A 21,564-nucleotide genomic window follows, 5' to 3' on the forward strand; every position below is an offset into this window, starting at 1 on the left:
TCAGAAACATTGGAACACTGCCACTGCTACTGCCAGAGTCGATTTTAGTAGGGTTAATTGCAGGCTCTGAGATGGTATCACCAGGGACCATGTCAAGAGTTACAGCGCCGCAGAGATCCCTGTTGAGCCCACAGTACTTACACTTAGAACATGCACTATTTCTGCTGTGTGGCGGTGAATAAATGATTCCGTGTTTTCGTCATAAGGTATAGTTTGGCTCAAAGAAGACAAAGATCTTAGGAACTTCAACTTTTGAGTTTCCCCCTGAATTTGTGGGAAAAATGATAAAAACCCAATTACACATCACAATCTTATTTGATAAATGTACAGGGCTTTTGCAAAGTTTCTTGAAATGTGTTTAAGCATATGCCATCTTACTCTATCCAAATCAGTCTTGATAAGGAGTGCACAAATCACAGAAGCGTGCCAAGGAATGTCCTTACTGCCGCCGTGGCTGGGGGCCTCACATCAGAGCCTCAGCTATACTGAGCACTCTCTCCACCGGTTTCACTATACCATCCACCCACCCTCTCTGCTGCTAGGTTAAGATCCCCAAAGGTGACTCTGATACTGCTACTTCCAGTTCTCCTGATGTCATTAAAGAGCCATCATTTCAAGTTCCTAAGGCTTCCTTTAAAAAATGCCAGTTCAGAGTTGAATAAAATCTTTTCATATTAATACTTTGATTTTTGTTTTTTTTTTATCAGAAAGCAAAGTCTTATTATAGATTCTTTCTGGTTTATATTTTTCTTTTAGTTCATTGATAAATATTCTTAGGTGTCTATTTCTCTATACCCCACAAGCACACCAATAAATGACTCAAGCAGTATGTGTCACTTTTGTGTGTGTATAGTACGGTCTATGTTCCTGTGTGTGTCCTGTTCATATGTGTATGCATGCACATGGAGGCCAGAGGTGGATGCTAAGTGTTTTCCTTAGTCTCTTCCCACCTTACTTTTGAGGCAGGCTCTCTCAGTGACATTTAGCTCACCGCTTTCACTAGACTGACTGGCTAGCAAGTCCCGAGAGTCTGCAGCCTGCCTGCCATGCAGCATTTACATGGCTGCTGGGATCTGAACTCAGATTCTCTTGCTTTCACAGTGTCCTAGTAACTTTTCCGTTTCTGTGATAAAAACCCTGACCAAAGCAACTTACAAAAGAAAGCATTTAGCTGGACTTACGGTTTCAGAGGGTTACGTACATCAGCCGAGCAAAGACAGCAGGGCAGAAATGGTGGAAAGCTCACAACTTGGTCTGAAAGCAGAAGGCTTTGCAGGCTCCAAAGGCTCTTTAGGATCATTTGACAACTTAGAGCTGATTATATTTATAAGTTATGAGGTAATTTTATGATTTTTTAAAGCATCATATCACAAAGTGGACCTTTTAGACATCATATATAGTTCTATGAGTTCTAAGACAGGCACATACATGTTATCACCACCATAGCCAGGGCACAGAACAGCTCCATCACCCCTTAAGTTTCCCTCAGGCTGCTATTCCTCTATAGCCATGCTCTTGCCACGCCCTCCCACAGGAACCCCTCTTCTGTTTGCCATCACTAGTTCTTGTCTATGCTGTCCCAGAACTGAATGTACTCATACGCTCCCGTGATTGGCTTTGACTGCTGATCGCCATTGAGACAAGCTGTGCTGCTCTGGCTATCACCGCTTTACCCTTTCATTGATGAGCATTAGTTAGCATTCCGTTCTATAGCTGTGCTGTAGGTTATTGATCATCTTTCAGTCTCACCTTACTATGTGTGTCTCTGGCATCAGGTCTCATAAATAGCAGGTGTATATTTGCTCCTTGTTGCTTGGTTAAATGAGATTTAAAAGCCCCAAAGAAGGTAAAATTGCTGGGAACACTAACAGAAAGAAGTTGCTGTAGGAAATGCCTCTCGTGAAAGTCTAGGCCAAGCAAATTATTCCACATAAAGATGGGAGATATTAAGTTATCGGGTAAGAAAGAAAGTGAGCTGTTTGCCCGCAAACATAAAGACCTGAGTTTAATTCCCAAAGCCCTGTGTGTAGGCAGCCAGCCTAGTCTAATTAGAGAGCTGCAGATCCCAGCGAGAGACCCCATCTCAACCAAACATGGTAGACCACTCCTGAGGAATAAGCTCTGGCCTCTACATGCATGTGCACTGAACATGCACACACACACACACACACACACACACACACACACACACAGAGGTAAAACAAGTAGATACATTTTCTTGTTAATATGACTAGTAAAGATTAAAAGCTAAAATAAAAAAATATGCTGAGGCCAGGCAGTGGTGGCATACGCCTTTAATCCCAGCACTCGGGAGGCAGAGGCAGGCAGATTTCTGAGTTCCAGGCCAGCCTGGTCTACAGAGTGAGTTCCAGGACAGCCAGGGCTACACAGAGAAACCCTATCTCAAAAAAAAAAACAAAAAGCTGATTTTGGACAGTCATAAGCAACTACCATCTAATTTTCTTCTGTGACAATACAAATCCACTTTATATCAGTGGTTCTCAACCTTTCTAATGCTATAATCCTTTAATACAGTTCCTCATGTTATGGTGACTCCCAAACAAAATTATTTTGTTGTTACTTCATAACAGCAATTTTGCTACTGTTATGAATCATAATATAAATATCTGATATACAGAATATTTGATACTTGAACCCAAATGGGTCCCGACCCACAGGTTGAGAACCACTGCTTTATCGGCTGGGTAGATAACTTAGTAGAATCTATTGAAAGCTTGAAAATGGCACTTACAGAAACTATTGGGACAGTGCTTGCTGTGTCTGGTGGTTTGAGTGAGAATGGCTGCCATAGGCTCATATGTTTGAATACTTGGTCCCCAGGTTTTGGAACTATGGAAAGGATTGGGAAGTAGCAGTTGGAGGAGGTGTGCTACTAGAGATGGGCCTCGAAGTTTCAAAAGCCCACACCATTCCCAGGGCACACTCTCTGCCTTCTGCTTTCAGACCAAGTTGTGAGCTTTCCACCATTTCTGCCCTGCTGTCTTTGCTCGGCTGATGTACTGTAACCCTCTGAAACCGTAAGTCCAGCTAAATGCTTTCTTTTGTAAGTTGCTTTGGTCAGGGTTTTTATCACAGAAACAGAAAAGTAACTAGGACACTGTGAGAGCAAGAGAATCTGAGTTCAGATTCCAGCAGCCATGTAAATGCTGCATGGCAGGCAGGCTGCACACTCTCGGGACTTGCTAGCCAGTCAGTCTAGTGAAAGCGGTGAGCTAAATGTCACTGAGAGAGCCTGCCTCAAAAGTAAGGTGGGAAGAGACTAAGGAAAACACTTAGCATCCACCTCTGGCCTCCATGTGCATGCATACACATATGAACAGGACACACACAGGAACATAGACCGTACTATACACACACAAAAATGACACATACTGCTTGAGTCATTTATTGGTGTGCTTGTGGGGTATAGAGAAATAGATACCTAAGAATATTTATCAATGAACTAAAAGAAAAAAATAAACCAGAAAGAATCTAATGGCTAATGACAGGGTAGTGTTAGACAAATTAGGGCATTGTTTTCTTTTTATAATTTGTGATTATTATGTATGAGTAGTTTGCCTGTATGTGGGTATATGTACCATGTGTATGCCAAGTGCCCTCAGAGGTCAGAAGAGGATGTCAGATCCTGGGATTGGAGTTATGGACAGTTGGGAGATGCCATTTGGGTACCAAGAACTGAGCCTGGGTCCTTGGAAAGAGTGGCCAGTGCTCTTAGTTGCGAGCTGTCTCTGTAGCCTCCAGCACTTGCTTTCTCATATTCTACTTAGTCATTTATGTTTGCTTTAAGTTAAAGACAGAAATTCTCAGGAAGCAGAGGCAGGTAGATCTTTGAGTTCAACTAGCCTGGTCTATATGAGTTCTAAGATAGTCAAGACTACATAGAGTCCCTATGTAGTCTTACTCCAGTTTTCAAGGTCCAGCTCTGTGTGCGCATGCATGTATTTACCTTGTATCACTGTCCCGCTCTGTCACCATGACTTAAGTGTTGGGAGTCTGCTGTGTCCCCTCTGACTACTTCTGCAGTACGCCATGCCCCCAACTCTAGCTTTCCCTTTCTTCTTCTATCCCTCAGACCTGAGTTCAGAGGTAGCTTCCTCAGAGGTGCCTTCCCTTCCCTCAGGTCAAGGCTTCTCACATCCTCACAGGACGAGGACTGGGTCACCACAACAGTGACACACCAGATAACCAGTAAACAGGACAGTACAAAGCTATAGTTACTCACCGAGAACAGGCATGACTGTTCTTTCTGTAATTAGAGTCATTTGTAGGGATAGAAAATGCTAATAGTGGTTATGAGAAGAAAGGGATTAGCGAAGATTAACCATTAACTTTTATTATGGCTCTAATATTTATTTTATTTATTATAAATACAATTAATATATAAATTTAATGATTTATAAATATACAAATTACAAGGATAAAAATACATTTTATAACCCATAAAGTATTTGCATGAATAGTGAAGTGTTGAAAATATTTTTTATTATAGGGAATAAATGGGATAGTTCATTAAGACCGCCGTACATACCTTTAGCTCACCATGTAAAACTTCCTGGATGGACTGGACCAGTCTCTCAATGCTGGTCTCACTGAGGGGCTCCTGGAGAGTAAGTAACCTGAGGTTATCTGGCAGGGACTCCTGAGGCAGTGTAGGGATGTCAGCGATGTCCGAATCTAACACCAAAAGAAAGACACTGCTGAAGCCTCCGTGGGCAGTGACGTGATGTTGCCGAGTGGTGCAAAGCACCTGCAAGGGCCACTACTCTGCCCTCCCCCAACTCTCACTGTTTTCTCAACTGTAAAATCAGTGTCTCAGAGCCTCCTAGCCACAAGGACCTGTAGGCCAGAGCAGTAACAAAATGGTAAAGATTGAAAAAAAGCCTTTAAAGTCTCAAGTCTAAATGCCTCAGTTGATCATTGATCAGTGTTCCTAGAACCTTCTCCAATAGTCTGAACGTGAATAAGCAAATGGTTTAAGTTTTGTAAGGGGCCAGTATGTCCTTAGGTCACAACAATCCCACAGATCTTGTCAGGAAGATAACTTCTAAAAATCTTTCCATCTTAATTCAGAGCACCACAGGTCAAAACTAACATTAAATTTTCACAATCAACTTTCACCTTAGAAATACAGGGGATCTGCTGCTTCTGGTATGTGGCCCAGGACCTGGAATTCTAGACCTTTCCAATGACGATACCAAAAAACCTACAGAAACATCAAAGAGGCTGCTTTCCCTCGGATGCTCTAAGGAGGTGTAGAAGCTTATCCTAAGCTATCTCAGTTGTCCTCAGAGAACAAGTTCAATGATACAATAGATGGCCTTATAGAAGAAAAAAAACAGCATTTCCCAAATAATTGATGCTCCTGCAGTCTGGACTTAATCATAAAAACTTTTTAAGGGCTGGGGAGATGGCTCAGAGGTTAAAAGCATGGTCTGTTCTTCCAGAGGTCCTGAGTGCAATTCCCAGCAACCCCATGGTGGCTCACAACCATCTGTAATGGGGTCTGGTGCCCTCTTCTGGAATACAGGCGTACATGCAGGCAGAATGCTGTATACATAATTAATTAATTAATTAATTAATTAAAAAAAACTTTTTAAGACTCAATTCAAAGAGTTGCTACACAGTGTGTAAGCCAGCACACATCCAACATTGCTCTCCCGACAAATTGAAAAGATTAAAAGGACCCTGAGGATTGCAACCCTGATTTTGTATTCTCTTTGGTCCCCTGAAGGTCTCAGCTGGGAATGTCCTCCACTAACTACAATGTCATCTACTAATTACAATGTAATTAAAGTCACCACTTACTTCCTTTGGTCAGGACATAGGTTGTTCACTCTGCCTCCATCTCCCCTTCCTCCCACACATTGTTACCTCTCTCTGCCTTGCCGACTCCTCCCCACTCTTCAGGTCTCAGTTCCAAATGCCTTTTGGCCCATAATGAACCATGGGATGTCAAATACTCTGGCCTCCACACCCCATCACCTGGGCTACACTTAACTCTGGCTGTATAACTCTAAGTACATGGTACCTATGCTGTTCACTGCTGCATCTACAAGGAGTCTGATCATGTTGGGACACAGCAGGACATCGACTCTGCTGACTGATTGTGATCCCCAGGCATGGCTGGCCTTTCCTAGCTCGCACCGTTTCTATCTCTTTAGCTTACTCTTCCCTCCTCTTCTCCAGGGGGTTGTCTTTAGCCGCTTCCTAAAACTGCTGGCAAGGACCATTGACAGCAGGGTTCCCATATCTCTTCCTTGTTGTCTCAGCCTCCTGTTTAATTCTCCCACAGTGCTCACCACACCTCACAATTGCCCTAGTTACTGTGTTTTGTAAGGTCTCTCTCTTTGCTGTACTGTGCCAGCTACAGATGTCAGGGACCATGGATACTGCTGTTTATTCAGCATCTCCTCCTGTACTCAATTCCTGTTTGCTGAATGCAGAATAATTGTTCTGCAGGCCGATTCAGATCCCACCTTCATCATAAAGACTCCCAGCTGTCAGCCCCACCTGTCTTACCTTTGTTGGAATCCCTCAAAGTTTTAACATCATGAACCAAATTAGTCATCATTAAGATCTGACTAAGGGCTACTCAGTCAATAGCTCCTGGTAGGACTGACTCTCTCTCTCTCTCTCTCTCTCTCTCTCTCTCTCTCTTCTCTCTTTTTTTTTGAGATTTATTTATTTTTATTTTATATGTAAATGTGCTTTGTCTGCATTTGTGTCTGTACACTATGTGCATGCAGTATCCAATGAGGTCAGAAGAGGGGATTGGATCCCCTGGAACTGGATAACAGATGGGGTGGGTCTGGGACTCGAACCTGGTGCTCCACAAAAGCAGTGAGTTCTGTTAGCTGCACTTTAAAAGAGACGTCTAGGGTGTAGCTAGGTGGCAGAGCATTTACCTAGCATTTATGAGACGTCCTGGGCTCAACTCCTAGTGTGGGAAAACAGGGCAAAAATCCTTCTCTCCATTCACTGTTTTAAAATCCCCATCCTTTCCCCTTTCACCTGTGAATTCAACACTAGCTCCACCCTTTTGAACGTCGTCTAAGTTGCTCAGCTGCAGGTCTACACTCCCTGAGTCACTGTCAGAAGCACAGGGGATCACTACTTCTTCTGTACCGCTGGCCCTAGGAACAAGAGAGGGAATTCAAAAATATTAGTTTTATACAAGTGCCTCTTTCATAGCAACCTGTTGAAAACCCCACGTGTCCCCTTCTCAATCTAGCCTGGGTAGCCTCTCCCCACCCTGGTCCAGTGACTTTGCTTCCACAGTATTTGTTGATGTACTGTGCGGTCTATCAGACACCTTGTCCCCGATGCATCACCAGCACCCAGGATAATGTCAGTCTCCTGTGGGAGTGACGGATAGGTAGGCGAATGAGAACACACTGCGGCACAACAGTCCCACCTTTGCTTGGGTTGTTTTTGTCCTGTAGCTTATAATTCCTTTCAGTATAGCATCTGGTTATTCATTTATTCATGCTGGGGCAAGTCGGGGCTTCATACGTGCTAAGCACAGACTGTACCCAAGCCTAGTTATGCCTCAGCCTAATTAATTGACTAGTTTATTAATTCACATATTTTTGCAGTGCAAGGTACTAAGGCAGAGTATAGTTTATTCTCTGCAGGCACTCTACCAATGAGCTACATCTCACACCTCCAATTCAGTTATTTACAATGTTCAGTGTTTAATCGTTTCTTCTGCTAAGATGTAGGCTCCCTGCAGGCAAGGATCACAGGCTGCTTCGGATGTTTTTCAGCAGACTAGGACAGTGACCTGCACATGGTAATCCCAGCTCTCTGGATGATGAAACAGGACTGCCATGAGATCAGGCTGGCTCGGGCTATGAAGTGAGACCCCCTCAGCTCAAACAAAATAGAGCAAAAAGACAAAACAAGGAAGTTTCTGAGCAGCAGTATATTGTGATCCAAGTTTTATTAAAATAATGTTTTTGTAAGAGTGATATATATATAATGTATGTACATATACCATAAACACACATACACAAATATTGCAAAATGGGGAAAAACGTGGATTAAAGACAAATATCTATAAAGTATAGCTTTTGGGGAAAAAGTTCCATTTTTAAGCTGTCTATATTGCTTAAAATTTTAATAAATATTAAGTATTGACAATAACATGGAACAAAAATATCCTATAAATTGCAGTTGGAAGTATACATTAGTACAATTACTTTGGCAACAATTTATCATTATGTAGTAAAGTTTAAAGTGTATATACTGTATGGCTCACTATTCTACAGCTAGGAAAACATCTGGTAAAACGTATACATGTGTGCCAGGGGGTGGGGAGGAATATATAAGAATTTCACAGAGGTGGTCACCATGGTAAACAAACAAACAAAGATAAAAAAAAAAAACCCTTGAGACAGCTGACGACTTAGCATTAGTAGAACAGATAAACTCATATGGTCACACAGTGAAGTACTATACAGCAAGGAAAATGAGTGGGGCCAAGCAAGGTAGCTGATGTCAGCACTCTCAACAGCTGGGAACTTAAGATGGGAGTTGGAGGCCAGCCTGGGCTATATACAAAGACTCTGGGGCTGGTCAGATGGCTCAGCAGTTAAGAGCTGTAGCTGCTCTTCCAGAGGTCCTGAGTTCAATTCCTAGCAACCTCATGGTGTCTCCCAATCATTTATAAGTGGATCTGATTCCCTCTTCTGGCCCAGCAGATCACTCATACATTAAATAAATTTTAAAAAATCTTTAAAAAAAAAGACTCCATTTCTTTAAAAAAATATTTTTGGAAAAGTCATTTGTAAAAGTATTCAATAACTTCCATTTAAATTATAAGAAATATACAAAACAGATGTGCTTTTTAATATCATAATTCTTTATTTATTTTGTACATGTGTATGTGTGGGTGCCTGGTGTGTCCTCTGAAGAGCAGCCAGGGTCCTTAACTGTGGGGTCATCATCCCAACCTCCAAAGTTGGTGGTTTTTTTTTTTTTTGTTTTTAATGTGTATGAAAGTAGGTCTGCCTGCATCTATGTCTCTGTATCACATGCACGCCTAGTGCCTGCAGGTGGCCAGAAGGGAACATCTGATCTCTTGGAACTGGAGTTAACAATTGTGAGCCACCATATGGGTACCGGGAATCAAACCGAGGCTCTCTGCAAGATCAGCCAGTGCCCTAACTGCTGAGGCATCTTTCCTGTCCCTAGTAAGAGTTTTCAGAAACGAACACTCTATGAGTGGTATGGTTGAATTGTTGTTTTTAAGAAAATGTCAGTCTTTTAAAGAAACTTTGGGAGATGGAAATAAGTATATTTCCAAACTCTGTGTTAGATTTCTACTAGCAGTGTACAGGCTACAGTGTACAGTGTACAGGTTGCTTCATATCCTTGTCCATGTTTGACAGGGTTGGACTTTGTTGCCTGTGAGTGGATGCTTAGTGTCTGTCCATCTTTTAATCTGCAATGTTGATCGTGTTTCCTGTGTTTATTTCTGTTTGTTTTTGTTTGTTTGTTTGTTTGTTTGTTTGTTTTGAGACAGGGTTTTTCTGTATAGCCCTGGCTGTCCTGGAACTCACTCTGTAGACCAGGTTGGCCTCTAACTCAGAAATCTGCCTGCTTCTGCCGAGTGCTGGGATTAAAAGCGTGTGCCACCACCGCCCGGTTCCTGTGTTTATTTCTGATTCCTTCATTTTCTTCCTTCCTTTCTTTCTTTCTTTCTTTCTTTCTTTCTTTCTTTCTTTCTCTCTCTCTCTCTCTCTCTCTCTCTCTCTCTCTCTCTCTCCCTCCCTTCCTTCCTTCCTTCCTTCCTTCCTTCCTTCCTTCCTTCCTTTCTTTCTTTCTTCCTTCTTCCTTTCTCTCTCTCTCCCTCCCTTTCTTTCTTTCTTTCTTTCTTTCTTTCTTTCTTTCTTTCTTTCTTTCTTTCTTTCCTTCTTTCTCTCTTTTTTAACCTTTTTTATTTTATGTATGTGAGTAGACTGTCACTCTCTTCACACACACACCAGAAGAGGGCATCAGCTCCCATTACAGATGGTTGTGAGCCACCACGTGGTTGCTGGGATTCGAACTCAAGACCTCTGGAAGAACAGTCACTGCTCTTAACCCCTGAGCAATCCAGCAGAAGCAAGCCAGTAAGTACCATCCCTTCATGACCTCTGCATCAGCTCCTGCTTCCTGACCTGCTTGAGTTCCAGTCCTGACTTCCTTTAATGGTGAACAGCAGTTTGGAGGTATAAGCTTAATAAACCCTTTCCTCCCCAACTTGCTTCTTGGTCATGATGTTTGTGCAGGAATAGAAACCCTGAGCCATCTCTCCACCCCCCACCCACCCACCCCCCCATCCCCTGATTCCTACATTTTCTTTGACAGGGTGTCTTTTAAATTTTTCTTGCCCATTTTTTTTTTAACTAGTCTCTTTGTAGTTGATTGGTGGCATATGATTTTTGTTATTGTTGTTTTCTGAGACAGAGTCTCACTATGTATCTGTGGCTGTGCTGGAATTTACCATGTAGACCAGGCTGCCCTCAAAATCACAGCTATCTGCCTCCCAGGCGCTGGAACTAAAGGCATCAACCACCATACCTAGATGTTTATATGTTTCAGCAACAGATTCTCCAAATGTAGCTTGATTTTGTGTGCGAGTGCTCGCGTGTGTGTTCATACATGTGAACATGTATCTTGTTGCAGGATATTTGATCACACACTGTGATTCCTGAGATTCTGTTATTTACTGGAAAAACCTTTTTTTCAGTTGTGGTGTGGCTCAGGCTTAGCATACATCTTTAATCCAGGATCTTTCTGCTTGAATATTATAAAGATGATTAAATAAGTTTGAGAAGCGGAACAAGCAACCAGTTGACAGGAAGTAGACATAGGATTATTAAGAAAAAAACCATACAGCTGGAGAGATGGCTCAGCAGTTAAGAGCACCGACTGCTCTTCCAGAGGTCCTGAGTTCAATTCCCAGCAACCACATGATGGCTCACAACCATCTGTAGTGGGGATCCAATGCCCTCTTCTGGTGTGTCTGAAGACAGCTACAGTGTACTCACATACATGAAATAAATAAATAAATAAATCTTCAAAAACAAACAAAACAGTTTGTTTCCTTTTTCTTCAATGCTAGAGATCTAAGCCAGGGTCTGAGGCACATGAGGCAAGTGCTCTACCACTGAGCCCAGCTCACGTGTAATTCTTAAGTGAAAGCTGATGGCTCTTTTCATTTACACCAGTAGGAAAGACACAACTGCAACAATGAAGCCATGGTCAAACTACTCACAGTGCAAACCCTGCAGACGTAGCACTTTGTTTATGGCAGCCATGGTTGGTAGCAAATCCATGCTATGGCTGAGGGTAACTCTGAATATCATGTCCGCCTGCCAGGTTTCCTAAGTGCTGGGTATCACAGGCTGAACCATCAAACCAGCTGGGACACATTGTAAAAGTTAACTTCTATTCACCTTTTTTCCTTCATTAGGTTTCGATAATAATGAAACAATAAACCAAGCTTGCTTTGCCATATATGCCAATTTTATAGTGTAAATATTCCAAAATCATGGCCAGAAATCAAGCTACAAATGTTACCTTTGGAAACAAACTGTGTAGTGGTAGATATTCTATTTTATCGCGGTAGAGGGAATCTTGTGTACTGTGTGGAAGCATCAATAAAAAGCTGATGGCCTATTCAAAAAAGACAGGAAATCAGAAGTGGGAGTTCTGGTTGAGAGCTAGGTTCTCTGGGAGTTAGTCAGACATAGGAAGTTAGACATCCAGACTCTAAGGAGACAGACTATGAAAGTGAGGAGAGGTAGAATAGAATAGAATAAATGGGTTATATAAGTTATGAGCTAGTCAGGAAACAAGCCCACGCTTATGGCCTAGACATATTCATAAATAATTAAGTCTCGGAGTTATTATCTGGCAACAAGGGCAAGGGGAGAAAAGACTGTGGTTACATATCACTTTCCAGCAGTGAGGTATAGCGGTGGATTTTGGCTATGTGGCTTTGGCTCCCTGCAGATTACACCAGTGCACCTGCTATCTTTGCTATCTTTGGATTCACAAATGAGACACACACACACACACACACACACACACACACACACACACACACATTAGCTTCTTTTTAAAATGCCTTGGCTACCTCAAAGGTTGGGCACTCCTAAACCTTCCTCTGCTACCCAAGGCCCAATCGGGAAACTGGCCAGCGGCTACCCACCCAAATTCTCACATGGCCAGTCGGCCCTCTCTTCTGAAGCTCTCCTCTTCCGTCTCCCACCACATCCTGGCAATCTTCTGTGCCCCTGTGTCCTAGCCATAGCAACTCTAAGGGTCCCACCCGACTCCTGTTCCCCAGCCATTGGCTGCTGGCATCTTTATTGATGGATCAAAAACCAACTGTGGACAAGGACCTTTAGCGTTTGGACAGGCAGACTGAATCAAAGCATTAGAACCAATCTCCAACAATGAGGTATTACATACATATAGGCAATGACAAGACAAATGCTGCGACAATGCTAACATGTCGTGAGATCAGGAAATGAAGACTTTAATTTCCAGCACATTTTCTTTCACTTTATGACTATATAATTTAATGTCCTAAATAGCTATTTGCAAAAATTCCAAAAAACTTAACAGCTGGCTCCCTCTCTAGCACACCACTGGCTTGTCTTATTACTGAACTGGTAGAGTTCTTTAAATATATCCTAGTTCAGCACTACCCAATATAACTTTCTGGGATAATGAAAATATCTGTCCTGTAATTTCAAATTACTCAGTGCAAGATCCACCAGCTACCCTGAGCACAGCATTGGCTGATCAGAAGCATAGTATAGCTGAGGAGCTGAAGCTTAAATTTTACTTAATTGGACTAAGTTCAAAGAGAAATTACTGCAGAGAGCTAGTGACTGCTGTATGGAGGAGTGGTCCGACTCCCCGCTACATATCTGGAGTGATACTGAAGAGAAGCAGCATTGCTGTATTGCAAAATTCTACATGTTCACAATAGTTAATTAGCACACATCTAGGCTGTCATCAGAACGCAAGGGCTGAAATATTTCCTTCCTTTTAAAGTATTAAAAGTAACATTTCACAGAATAATAATAAAGAGTAAATAAGATAACATATGTAGGGTGCTCAGTACTCTTTCTGCCTATATTGTGAGCTCGGTAATCAGAGCTACACATTAGTTCTGGCTTCCATTTTTGAGTCTGTTAAATTTGCAGACCAGCGCATCCCTCAACCCTTCCTGGAGTAGACAGCAATTAACACGGAGACCCAAAACTGGTCAACACACAGAGAATAAGAGATCTTGGGACACTCAGCCCTAAATGGGATGTCTACAGCATCCCCTTTACCTCAGGGCTCATGGGCGTGGGTCTATGTGGAAGAGGAGAAGGATTGTTTAAGAGCCAGGGGTGATAAACGGCTTCCAATAAGCAGTTTTTCAGGGATTGTGTCAGTATGCACAAGACCCACAAAAGCTCAAGCCATACAAAACACAGAGAAGGGGGAGTGGGCACAAAAGACCCAACTGTAGCCAAAACTATTCATAACTGATAGCTGCTGGGAGAGGGAAAATCAGTTTTCTTCAGTGGAGTGACTGGGTATATCAACCACTCTCCAGGGCAGGACTCCATGCTTAGTTTGTTTTTTACTTTAGAAAGAGGAAAAATAGAGCATGAGTTGGGTGTGTAGGGAGTTGGGGGAGGATATGGAAGGTGTTGGGGGAAGGAAATGAATATGATCAAAATATATTGTATGAAATTTTCAAAAAAAAAAAATCAAACATTTTAAAACGCTCCTCTCCGTTACCTGTATAGCTCACAGGTTTGAAAACTGGATAAACCCTCACTCACCAGCCAATTATTAATAATCTAAGTAATGCATTAACCATAATTTCCCAAAGTGGATAAAATCAAATGTTACGATAACGCTCCCCTCCCAACCGGACCCTTTTAAAATTGGCCGGGCTGCGGGAGAGAACCGTGAGTGACAGCGCGTCCGGCCAGTCACTGTCACTGGCCAATCAGAGGTGGCCCCGTCTTAGGCCCGCCCCAAGGCCCGGCCCAATCGGGTCCCGGTGGCGGCGTGAGCAGGGCGGTTGAGAGGCGGTCGGTTCCAAGTGGGTCCCGGCGCGGGGGAGAGGACGGCTTGGCAAGCAGGACCCGTGAGTGAGGTTCGCACGCCGCGACTCAACTGCCCCACACTGCGGCTGCCGGGCACGGCCCTGCCAAGCGGGACCGCCGCGACTGACCTTTGCCGGGAGCCCATTCTGGCAAGTGGCGTGTGCCGCGGGTCCCTGGCGTCCCCTCCGGCGCGCTCTTGGAGCCACTTCCCGGAGCGGAAGTCTGCCTGCTCGGGCTCCGGTGGGACCTGCTCGGAGGAATGGCGCCGCCGGGTGAGGCGTTGCGCATGGCTCAATAGTGGGGCCCCGCGGCCGACACGCTTTGGGGAGCGGGGCGTCGCCCGCGGGAGGCTAGTGCGGACCACACGGGCGCCGGCTAGGCGCGGTTCCCCTCCCCTACGGGGCAGGGGCATGGGCACGGGCGCTTTCGGGGTCGAGCGTGTGGCGGAGGCTGCGAGCTGGTGAAGTGCTGGGGACCCGAAGGGTTGGTGGCGGGGCGTGCGACGTGGGACTACGGGTCCCCGCAAGGCCGAGCGCGAGCCCGGGCAGCGCGGAGCCCGAGCCTGGCCTCCTCCATTCATTCGAGTAGTACCAGCGGCCTACGCCTGTCACAGAGAGCCACCCCTGGCATCATGAAAGCTTTTGAGCATGTCACTAGACTTTCTTCGACTTCTAGGTTCCTTTTCCCTGACAGGGACAGGAGACTCACAGGTCTGTCTGGGAGCTGAAAGCCTAGGGTATGAAGTGATATTACGGGTGCAGACTTGTAACCGGCCACGTATTGATTGTGAGAACAGAAGCCAGGGACTCAACAGCTTAGTTTCTCATCTGGTATCTGCTTCGCAAGAGTTGTGTTAAATGATATTTCTGTGCTTGCTTTTAACAGTGCCGGGCAAAACTCAATGCTTGGTAGATTCTGAGTGGATAGGTGGGAATCTTAGTGTATTCAAGTCACTATTTTATTTGTTGGTAAAGTGGCTAAAGTCAGAACTTGCATTGAAACTTAAGTTTGAGTTTCAGTTATTTGTCTCAGGGCAAGGGAGTGGGCACCTACTTAAGAACCTTTTTTCTTTTCTTTACTTAGATAGGGTCTAGGGAGCTGGGAGTTGGTTCAGTGCAACTTGTGGATCTGAGTTCAAATCTTAGCACTGGGTATGGCTGGCTGCATTGTGCACGTAACCCCAGCATTGGAGGGCAGAGACCAGCAGATCCCAAGAGGTAACCATCTAGTCTAGCAAAAATGGTTCTAGATCAGTGAAAAGGCCCTGCCTCAAGGCAAGAAGGCATAGAACATCAGAGGAAGTCATCCTGTGTTTACTCTGGCCTCTGCATGCCTGTGCACTGGCATACACTTATGTGCATGTACCACAATACACACAGAATAGGTAGGGTCTTACTATGAAGCTGGGGCTCCAGCTCAGACTCACCATCTTGCCTCTGTTTCCCTAGTCCTGGAGTGACAGGTATGAAATAGTTTACAAACCATTTCTTGGTTTGTAAAATGCAGAAAATACCCACCTCACTTGGATATTAGAAGGCTTAAAGACTGGTGCAGTGCATACAAAGAACTCAGTATAATTTGGGCCTACCCATTCAATTGAGTGTTCAAGTACGAGCCAGAAAAGTTGCTACTGTGCTTAAGTGTAGAAAGATTCAGCTTCTGGCACAGAGGCTATAAGGGGATTCACAGTTTAGCTGGAGGAGCGGTGATCATAGTCCTTCACTACATCAAATCCCTGATTGCCCATTGGTCATTGGGAATTTTGCCAAATGCCTCGATGTCTCTTTCTCTACATCTTCTTAGCCATTGGCAATTCTGATAGGTTTTAACTTCAAATTGTGGCAAGACTGACTATTTCCTTAGCACCTCCACCTCTGTTCCCTTATTGGCTCTCATTCTTTCTGTATTTGGAGCATGGCAGTATCCTCCTACATAGCTCCTCCCCCTCCTCCTGTCTTCACCCCTGCTTAGGCGGGTGTAACGGGTATAACCCAGTATTGTCTTCAGCAAAGCAATCCTGTTAAATTGCTTGTCAGATCGCTTCCCTACTCAGAGCTGTGCTGTGGTCCCTTCTTTCAGTTGCCTTCTTTCAGTTGCCTACAGGTCCTTTGGATTGGCTTCTGCTACCTGTTAACATATGAGCTCCAATCCTGTCTTTGTATCTAGTTTTCTTGTTACAGTTTCTCATTTGGGCCTTGAGAGATCACTGCATACAGAACACATTCCTCCCAAGATACCAAGACACCTGTTCTGTGCTTTATTTTCTCTCCAGTGCCTCTCTGCTTTCCAATGGGATAAATCATGGTTCTTAACTTTTTTTTCCCACTAGAATGTAATCTGTTTGAGAATGGCGGTTCCGAGCTGTATGTTTATTTTTAACACTAAACTAGTGCTTGGGGTTCAGTTCCCAGCATGGAGGGAAAAGCACTGGAGCATGCAGTATATTGATGGGTACCACACGTTGTAGCGCTCTTGGCTTCCTTAGTGTAGGGTTAGGGGCTTAGAGGTTCTGTGCACCAAACCCAGGGAACGAATTCTCCGCTAAGCCATCACCTCTGCCTTTAGTGTTCTGAAGAGTTTCACATTTAGGTTGACAGACACACAAAAGACTTAAATGAAACTACTGTCTATAGAGGAGTGATTCTGAGTTATGCACTTCAGCATTCTCCAAAAAAGGAAGAAGAAAGAAAGAAAGAAAGAAAGAAAGAAAGGAAGGAAGGAAGAATCTTGTCGCTGAGCCTGGCTGATAAGATGATCCAAATCCAATCTTCAGGACCTACATGTTTTCTAGCTAACACTAAGTGCAAGTGTTCCTCTGACCTCCATATGTATATACTCCTCACACCAATTTAATTTCATTCTTTTTTTTTTTTTTTAAAGATTTATTTATTTACTTATTATATGTAAGTACACTGTAGCTGTCTTCAGATACTCCAGAAGAGGGCATCAGATTTCATTACGGATGGTTGTGAGCCACCATGTGGTTGCTGGGATTTGAACTCGGGACCTTCGGAAGAGCAGTCGGCGCTCTTAACCACTGAGCCATCTCGCCAGCCCTAATTTCATTCTTTTAAGTGGAGTGTGAAGATTGGCCATGTGTAAGCTACTCTAGTCCTTAGTTTTCTTCTTTGTAAAGTAATGTCTTTAAGGGATTCTAATTCAGATGAAACTGGAGCATGCAATATATTGATGGCTACTACACATTGTAGAGCTCTTTGTTTTGTCAGTTTAGGCTTAGAAGCTTAGAGGTGCTGTGCACCAAACCCAGGGAACGAATTCTACACTGAGCTACCACCTCTGCACATACTGGCTTGGGCAAAGGATTTAGGACCATTGGTCAACCTTATAATTGCTTTTTAATGCTTTTAACTTGGGTGACAGATGATTCACTTTCACGACACAGCCTATTCAGAAATACCCTCTTTCATTTTTAACGGAAGAGAGACAGGTGCCATTCCTACAACTTCTTCCTGTCCCCTAGGGCATCACAGCAGGCCTGGTTTTGCCATCCATTTAGTTGTAAGGTATTTATTCATGGCATACCGTGTGCCTGGCCGTCTGCAGGACTTGGAAATACTGAGATTGTCATGAGAAGCAGTCTTCAGCCTCCAGGAGCTGATAGTTTAGCAGAGAAATCGGCCCTCACATTCTTAGTTGTGGAGGGTGCCGTTAGGTTCAGTATAGAGTGTGTTGAGTGGCTACACTGTCACCCACAGTAATGGAAGCACCAGCTGAGACTTCATATAGTGCTTGGTATGTCCCGGTCATTAGTCTAAAATCTCTACCCTAACTTATATCAGGCCCAGGGATGGCACTGTTGTTGTCTGCTTTGGGCCTGAGGAAGCTGGGACGGTAACCGAACAACTTGGCTGTGGTTCCTGTGTAGCACAGAGGCTAGGTACACTCATTCATTGTACACTCATCGAATTCAGGGGAAGCTTTTTTTTAAAATTAATTTCTATTTTAATGTGAGTGAAGTTGTACTGCGTGTGTGCCTAATGCGCTTGGAGGATAGAGGGGGGCATCAGGTCACTTAGATTTGGAGTCCCAGGTAGTTGTGAGCCACCATGTGGGTGCTGGGAACTGAACTCCAGTCCTCTGGAAGAGCAGTAAGTGTTCTTCTCCTCTGAGCCATTCCTTCAGCGCCCCCTGGAAAAGCTTCCTAAAGCCGCTTAGGCTGAAACCTGAAAGGACAGGTGATGCAGAGTTGGAATGGGGGAAAGTGTCAGTGTGGGGGTGGGAGAGGACGGCGTGAGGCTGAGGAGACAAGATGAGGATTCAGGGTTGGTTCTGTCCTGGGGAGTTTTCAATGGGAATGGTGTAGTCTTGCTCTTCAGATTCCTGGGGCTTGCATGAAAGACTGTCCTGGTGGTTGAAGGTGGGGGTTATCTCTCCCCTCTAGAGGCTAAGCCTGTGTTCTCCACCCTTCCCTACGTGGTTGGGCTCCAAACCCTGAGGCGTCATTGTTGGGATGGTGACTAGGCGTGGTGTGGTGTGTACTTAATACTTGTTTCCCTCAGGTTCAAGCGCTGTCTTCCTGTTGGCCCTGACAATCACTGCCAGCGTCCAGGCTCTGACCCCCACCCACTACCTCACCAAGCAGGATGTGGAAAGGCTGAAGGCCTCACTGGACCGCCCCTTCACAGATTTGGAGTCTGCCTTCTACTCCATCGTGGGACTCAGCAGCCTTGGGGTACAGGTGCCAGATGTCAAGGTGAGAGTAAAGCGCCTTTCCCCTGTTCAGTGTTTCAGGAGACCCGCAGTCTCCGGGCTGTGTTAGGCTTGGACACTTTAAAGCAAACTCTTGCTGGTGTCAAGGCAGTTGGGTTAATGTAACATATTTCTGTCAGTTTGATGGATGATTTTATGTGTAAGAGTATTTTGCCTGCATGTATGTGTACCACTTGTGCTTTGTGCCCAAGAGCCCAGGAGAGAGCAACAGGTTCCCTGAAACGAGTTACAGATGATTGTGAGGCTGTTTGGGGCCTTGGAACTGAACCCTGGCTCTCTGCAAGAGCAGCCATCTTAACCACTGAGCCATCTCCCCAGCTCCACAACATGTGCTCGAAAAGTGCGAGGTTCGTGGCTAACCACCTATAGGGAGCTCAAGGTAGAGGGCTCACACGCATTAATCAGCAACAGTAATGGTGCTAATGGGCAATTTGGACATATTTTGCTTTTAGTAAGCATAATTCATTGCAGTTGAAATGTTTCCTGGGTTTAGGAACAGCTAAGGGTATGTGTATTCATCACAAAATCATGGACAGTTAGGCTAAAACATTGTTCCTGAGTATTTCTTAGTCTTCTTTTTCTTTCCTTTTTTTTTTAAAGGATATTTTTTCCTTTTTTTTTTTCTAATATTTATTTATTTTATGTATGTGCTCTATCTGGATGTACCTACAAGCTGGAAGAGGGCATCAGATCCCATTACAGATGGTTGTGAGCCACCATGTGGTTTCTGGGAATTGAACTTAGGTCTTCTAGAAGAGCAGCCAGTGCTCTTAACCGCTGAGCCATCTCTCCAGCCTATTTCTTAGTTTTCTATTTTTTTTATTTTTATTTTTATTTTATTTTTGTTTGTTTGTTTGTTTTTCGAGACAGGGTTTCTCTGTATAGCCCTGGCTGTCCTGGAACTCACTTTGTAGACCAGGCTGGCCTTGAACTCAGAGATCCGCCTGCCTCTGCCTCCCGAGTGCTGGGATTAAAGGCGTGTGCCACCATGCCTGGCTAGTTTTCTATGACTTCATAATAAGTTACTATAAATTAAGATTTAAAAGACACCCATTTGTATGGCAAAATGACTTAATAAATTAAGGTACCTGCTGCCAAATCTGATGGCCTTAGTGTGTTCAGTGCCCAGGACTCCCATGGTGGAGGAAGGAAGCCAATTCCTGCAGGTTGTCTGTGACAGAGGTTGCCAGGCTTTGCAGCAGGAGCCTTTGCTGTCAGAGTGTCTCACTGATCTTCATCCCTGCTGCTCGTCATGCTCTGCATCCTTGGTTTGACAGAGTGTGTTATCTGCATCACAGATAACAGATCTTTATTACACCGTGTTTCTACGCAAATGCCCATCATTTATTCTACTTTCTTCTTGCTCAAGAGCCATACATAGTATGGTTGGGTGAGATGGTGTACCTCTGTAATCCCAGCACTTGGGAAGCAGAGACGGGAAGATCTCTTGAGTTAAGGCCAGCCTGGCCTACATAGTGAGTTCCAGGCCAGCAGGGGCTATGTGAAGAAGCCCTGTCTCAAAGTGGGATGGTGGGTATCACAGTGGGTACTATCTATTATCTAGTGTCTCAATTTTGCTTAGTTTTGCAGTTACTAATGCAAGGGGTAAAGTTAATTCTATCATGGCCAGAACTGGGAATCCCTGCCAGCATCTTTCAATTCATGACAATGCCTGGGGGTGGTCGGGGAGAGAGGAGGGAGGGAGAGGTAGAGAGAAAGAGGAGAGTGAAAAGAGAGAGGGAAGGAGAGAGAGGGGAAAACCACACGGTTCTTAATGGCTTTCTGGCATAATATACTGTATCCTGGGCTGGAATCAGTAATCAGTATTATTTGTTGAGAGCTTTGTATGGGCGTGTTCTTTTGAGTTATCTTCATGTGTTTGTATTGTTAGAAACATTTCCCTATAACAGAGGAGGAAACAAGACCTAGATGAGGTTAATCGCAAATGTCTGCTAGTGGATCTGAATGTAGAGCGGTGACAGACTGGTTCCAATGGTCACATCTGTGTTGAAGCTTGTTTTTGTAAGCGAGGATTTATTGAACTACAACTACACCCATTGGTATACATATCTACTTCTGCATGTAACAGTACACTGAGCAGCTTCTAGACTCTCCAGCTCCAGGTCCTGAAGCACCGATTGGCCCTTTGTAGGAAGCATTTGCTACTCCCTGCAACCTAGGACTCAGCTTATTCAGGTTCCCCTTTATAGTCAGGCGTCCCTTGTTCTGCCCAGGGCTTTCTTCTTGTGTGTCACTATAGGAAGGAAGCAGACTTTTCCTCATTGTCTGTGACTCCTTAAAGTGAATTATTTTAGCCTGAACGTAAGATCACAGGCGTCAGTCAGTCCTGAACTTTTCCGTGAAAGGAGGGAAAGTAGCCTGCCTTACTAATCCATTGGGAGGATAAAGTGAAATCAGTTATTGCCACAGAGCGCTCTCTCTCTCTCTCTCTCTCTCTCTCTCTCACACACACACACACACACACACAGGGTAGCTGTAGTTATTCTTAATATTGAGGCATATTTTTGTCCTGTTCATAATTTATTCAGACAATGTCCAGCACAGACAGTTTGTGGTGTGCTATAACAATGCTTCAATGCAGCCTTGCTTCCTCAGAGTGTGTGTGGGTCTCTGAGGAGAGAGTTGACGACTTGGGGGACATGCACTAGAGCACTGGCAGCAACAGAGGTTTGGTATTGTC

General features: G+C 44.2%; 2 protein-coding genes across 15 annotated transcripts in view; one reads left to right on the forward strand and one right to left on the reverse strand.

The window, feature by feature from the left end:
- Positions 1–14,761, reverse strand: part of Mroh8 (maestro heat-like repeat family member 8) — a 71,145-nt gene extending 56,384 nt beyond the window's left edge. For 6 of the 7 annotated variants that reach the window (XM_017319159.1, XM_017319160.1, XM_017319162.1 and 3 more), the window contains exons 1-4: positions 14,261–14,761; positions 7,033–7,154; positions 4,550–4,695; positions 142–264 (exon numbers count right to left, since the gene is read on the reverse strand). In XM_017319159.1, the coding sequence (XP_017174648.1) occupies positions 142–264; positions 4,550–4,695; positions 7,033–7,154; positions 14,261–14,712 (843 nt within the window). In that variant the 5' untranslated portion in view covers positions 14,713–14,761. The remainder of the gene's footprint in view (positions 1–141; positions 265–4,549; positions 4,696–7,032; positions 7,155–14,260) is intronic. The other variant, NM_001039557.4, reaches the window with a different exon arrangement.
- The window catches only part of Rpn2 (ribophorin II), a 47,221-nt gene continuing 39,823 nt past the window's right edge, over positions 14,167–21,564 (forward strand). For 2 of the 8 annotated variants that reach the window (NM_001355163.1, NM_019642.4), the window contains exons 1-2: positions 14,167–14,404; positions 18,653–18,846. In NM_001355163.1, coding sequence (NP_001342092.1) covers positions 14,392–14,404; positions 18,653–18,846 — 207 coding nt within the window. In that variant the 5' untranslated portion in view covers positions 14,167–14,391. Of the gene's footprint in view, positions 14,843–15,215; positions 15,350–17,098; positions 17,231–18,652; positions 18,847–21,564 lie in introns of those variants that run through there. The other 6 variants (XM_030248863.1, XM_006499024.4, NM_001355165.1 and 3 more) reach the window with 6 other exon arrangements.

The sequence above is a fragment of the Mus musculus genome, chromosome 2 (genome assembly GCF_000001635.26).
Source record: "Mus musculus strain C57BL/6J chromosome 2, GRCm38.p6 C57BL/6J".
Taxonomy (NCBI): Eukaryota; Metazoa; Chordata; class Mammalia; order Rodentia; family Muridae; genus Mus; species Mus musculus.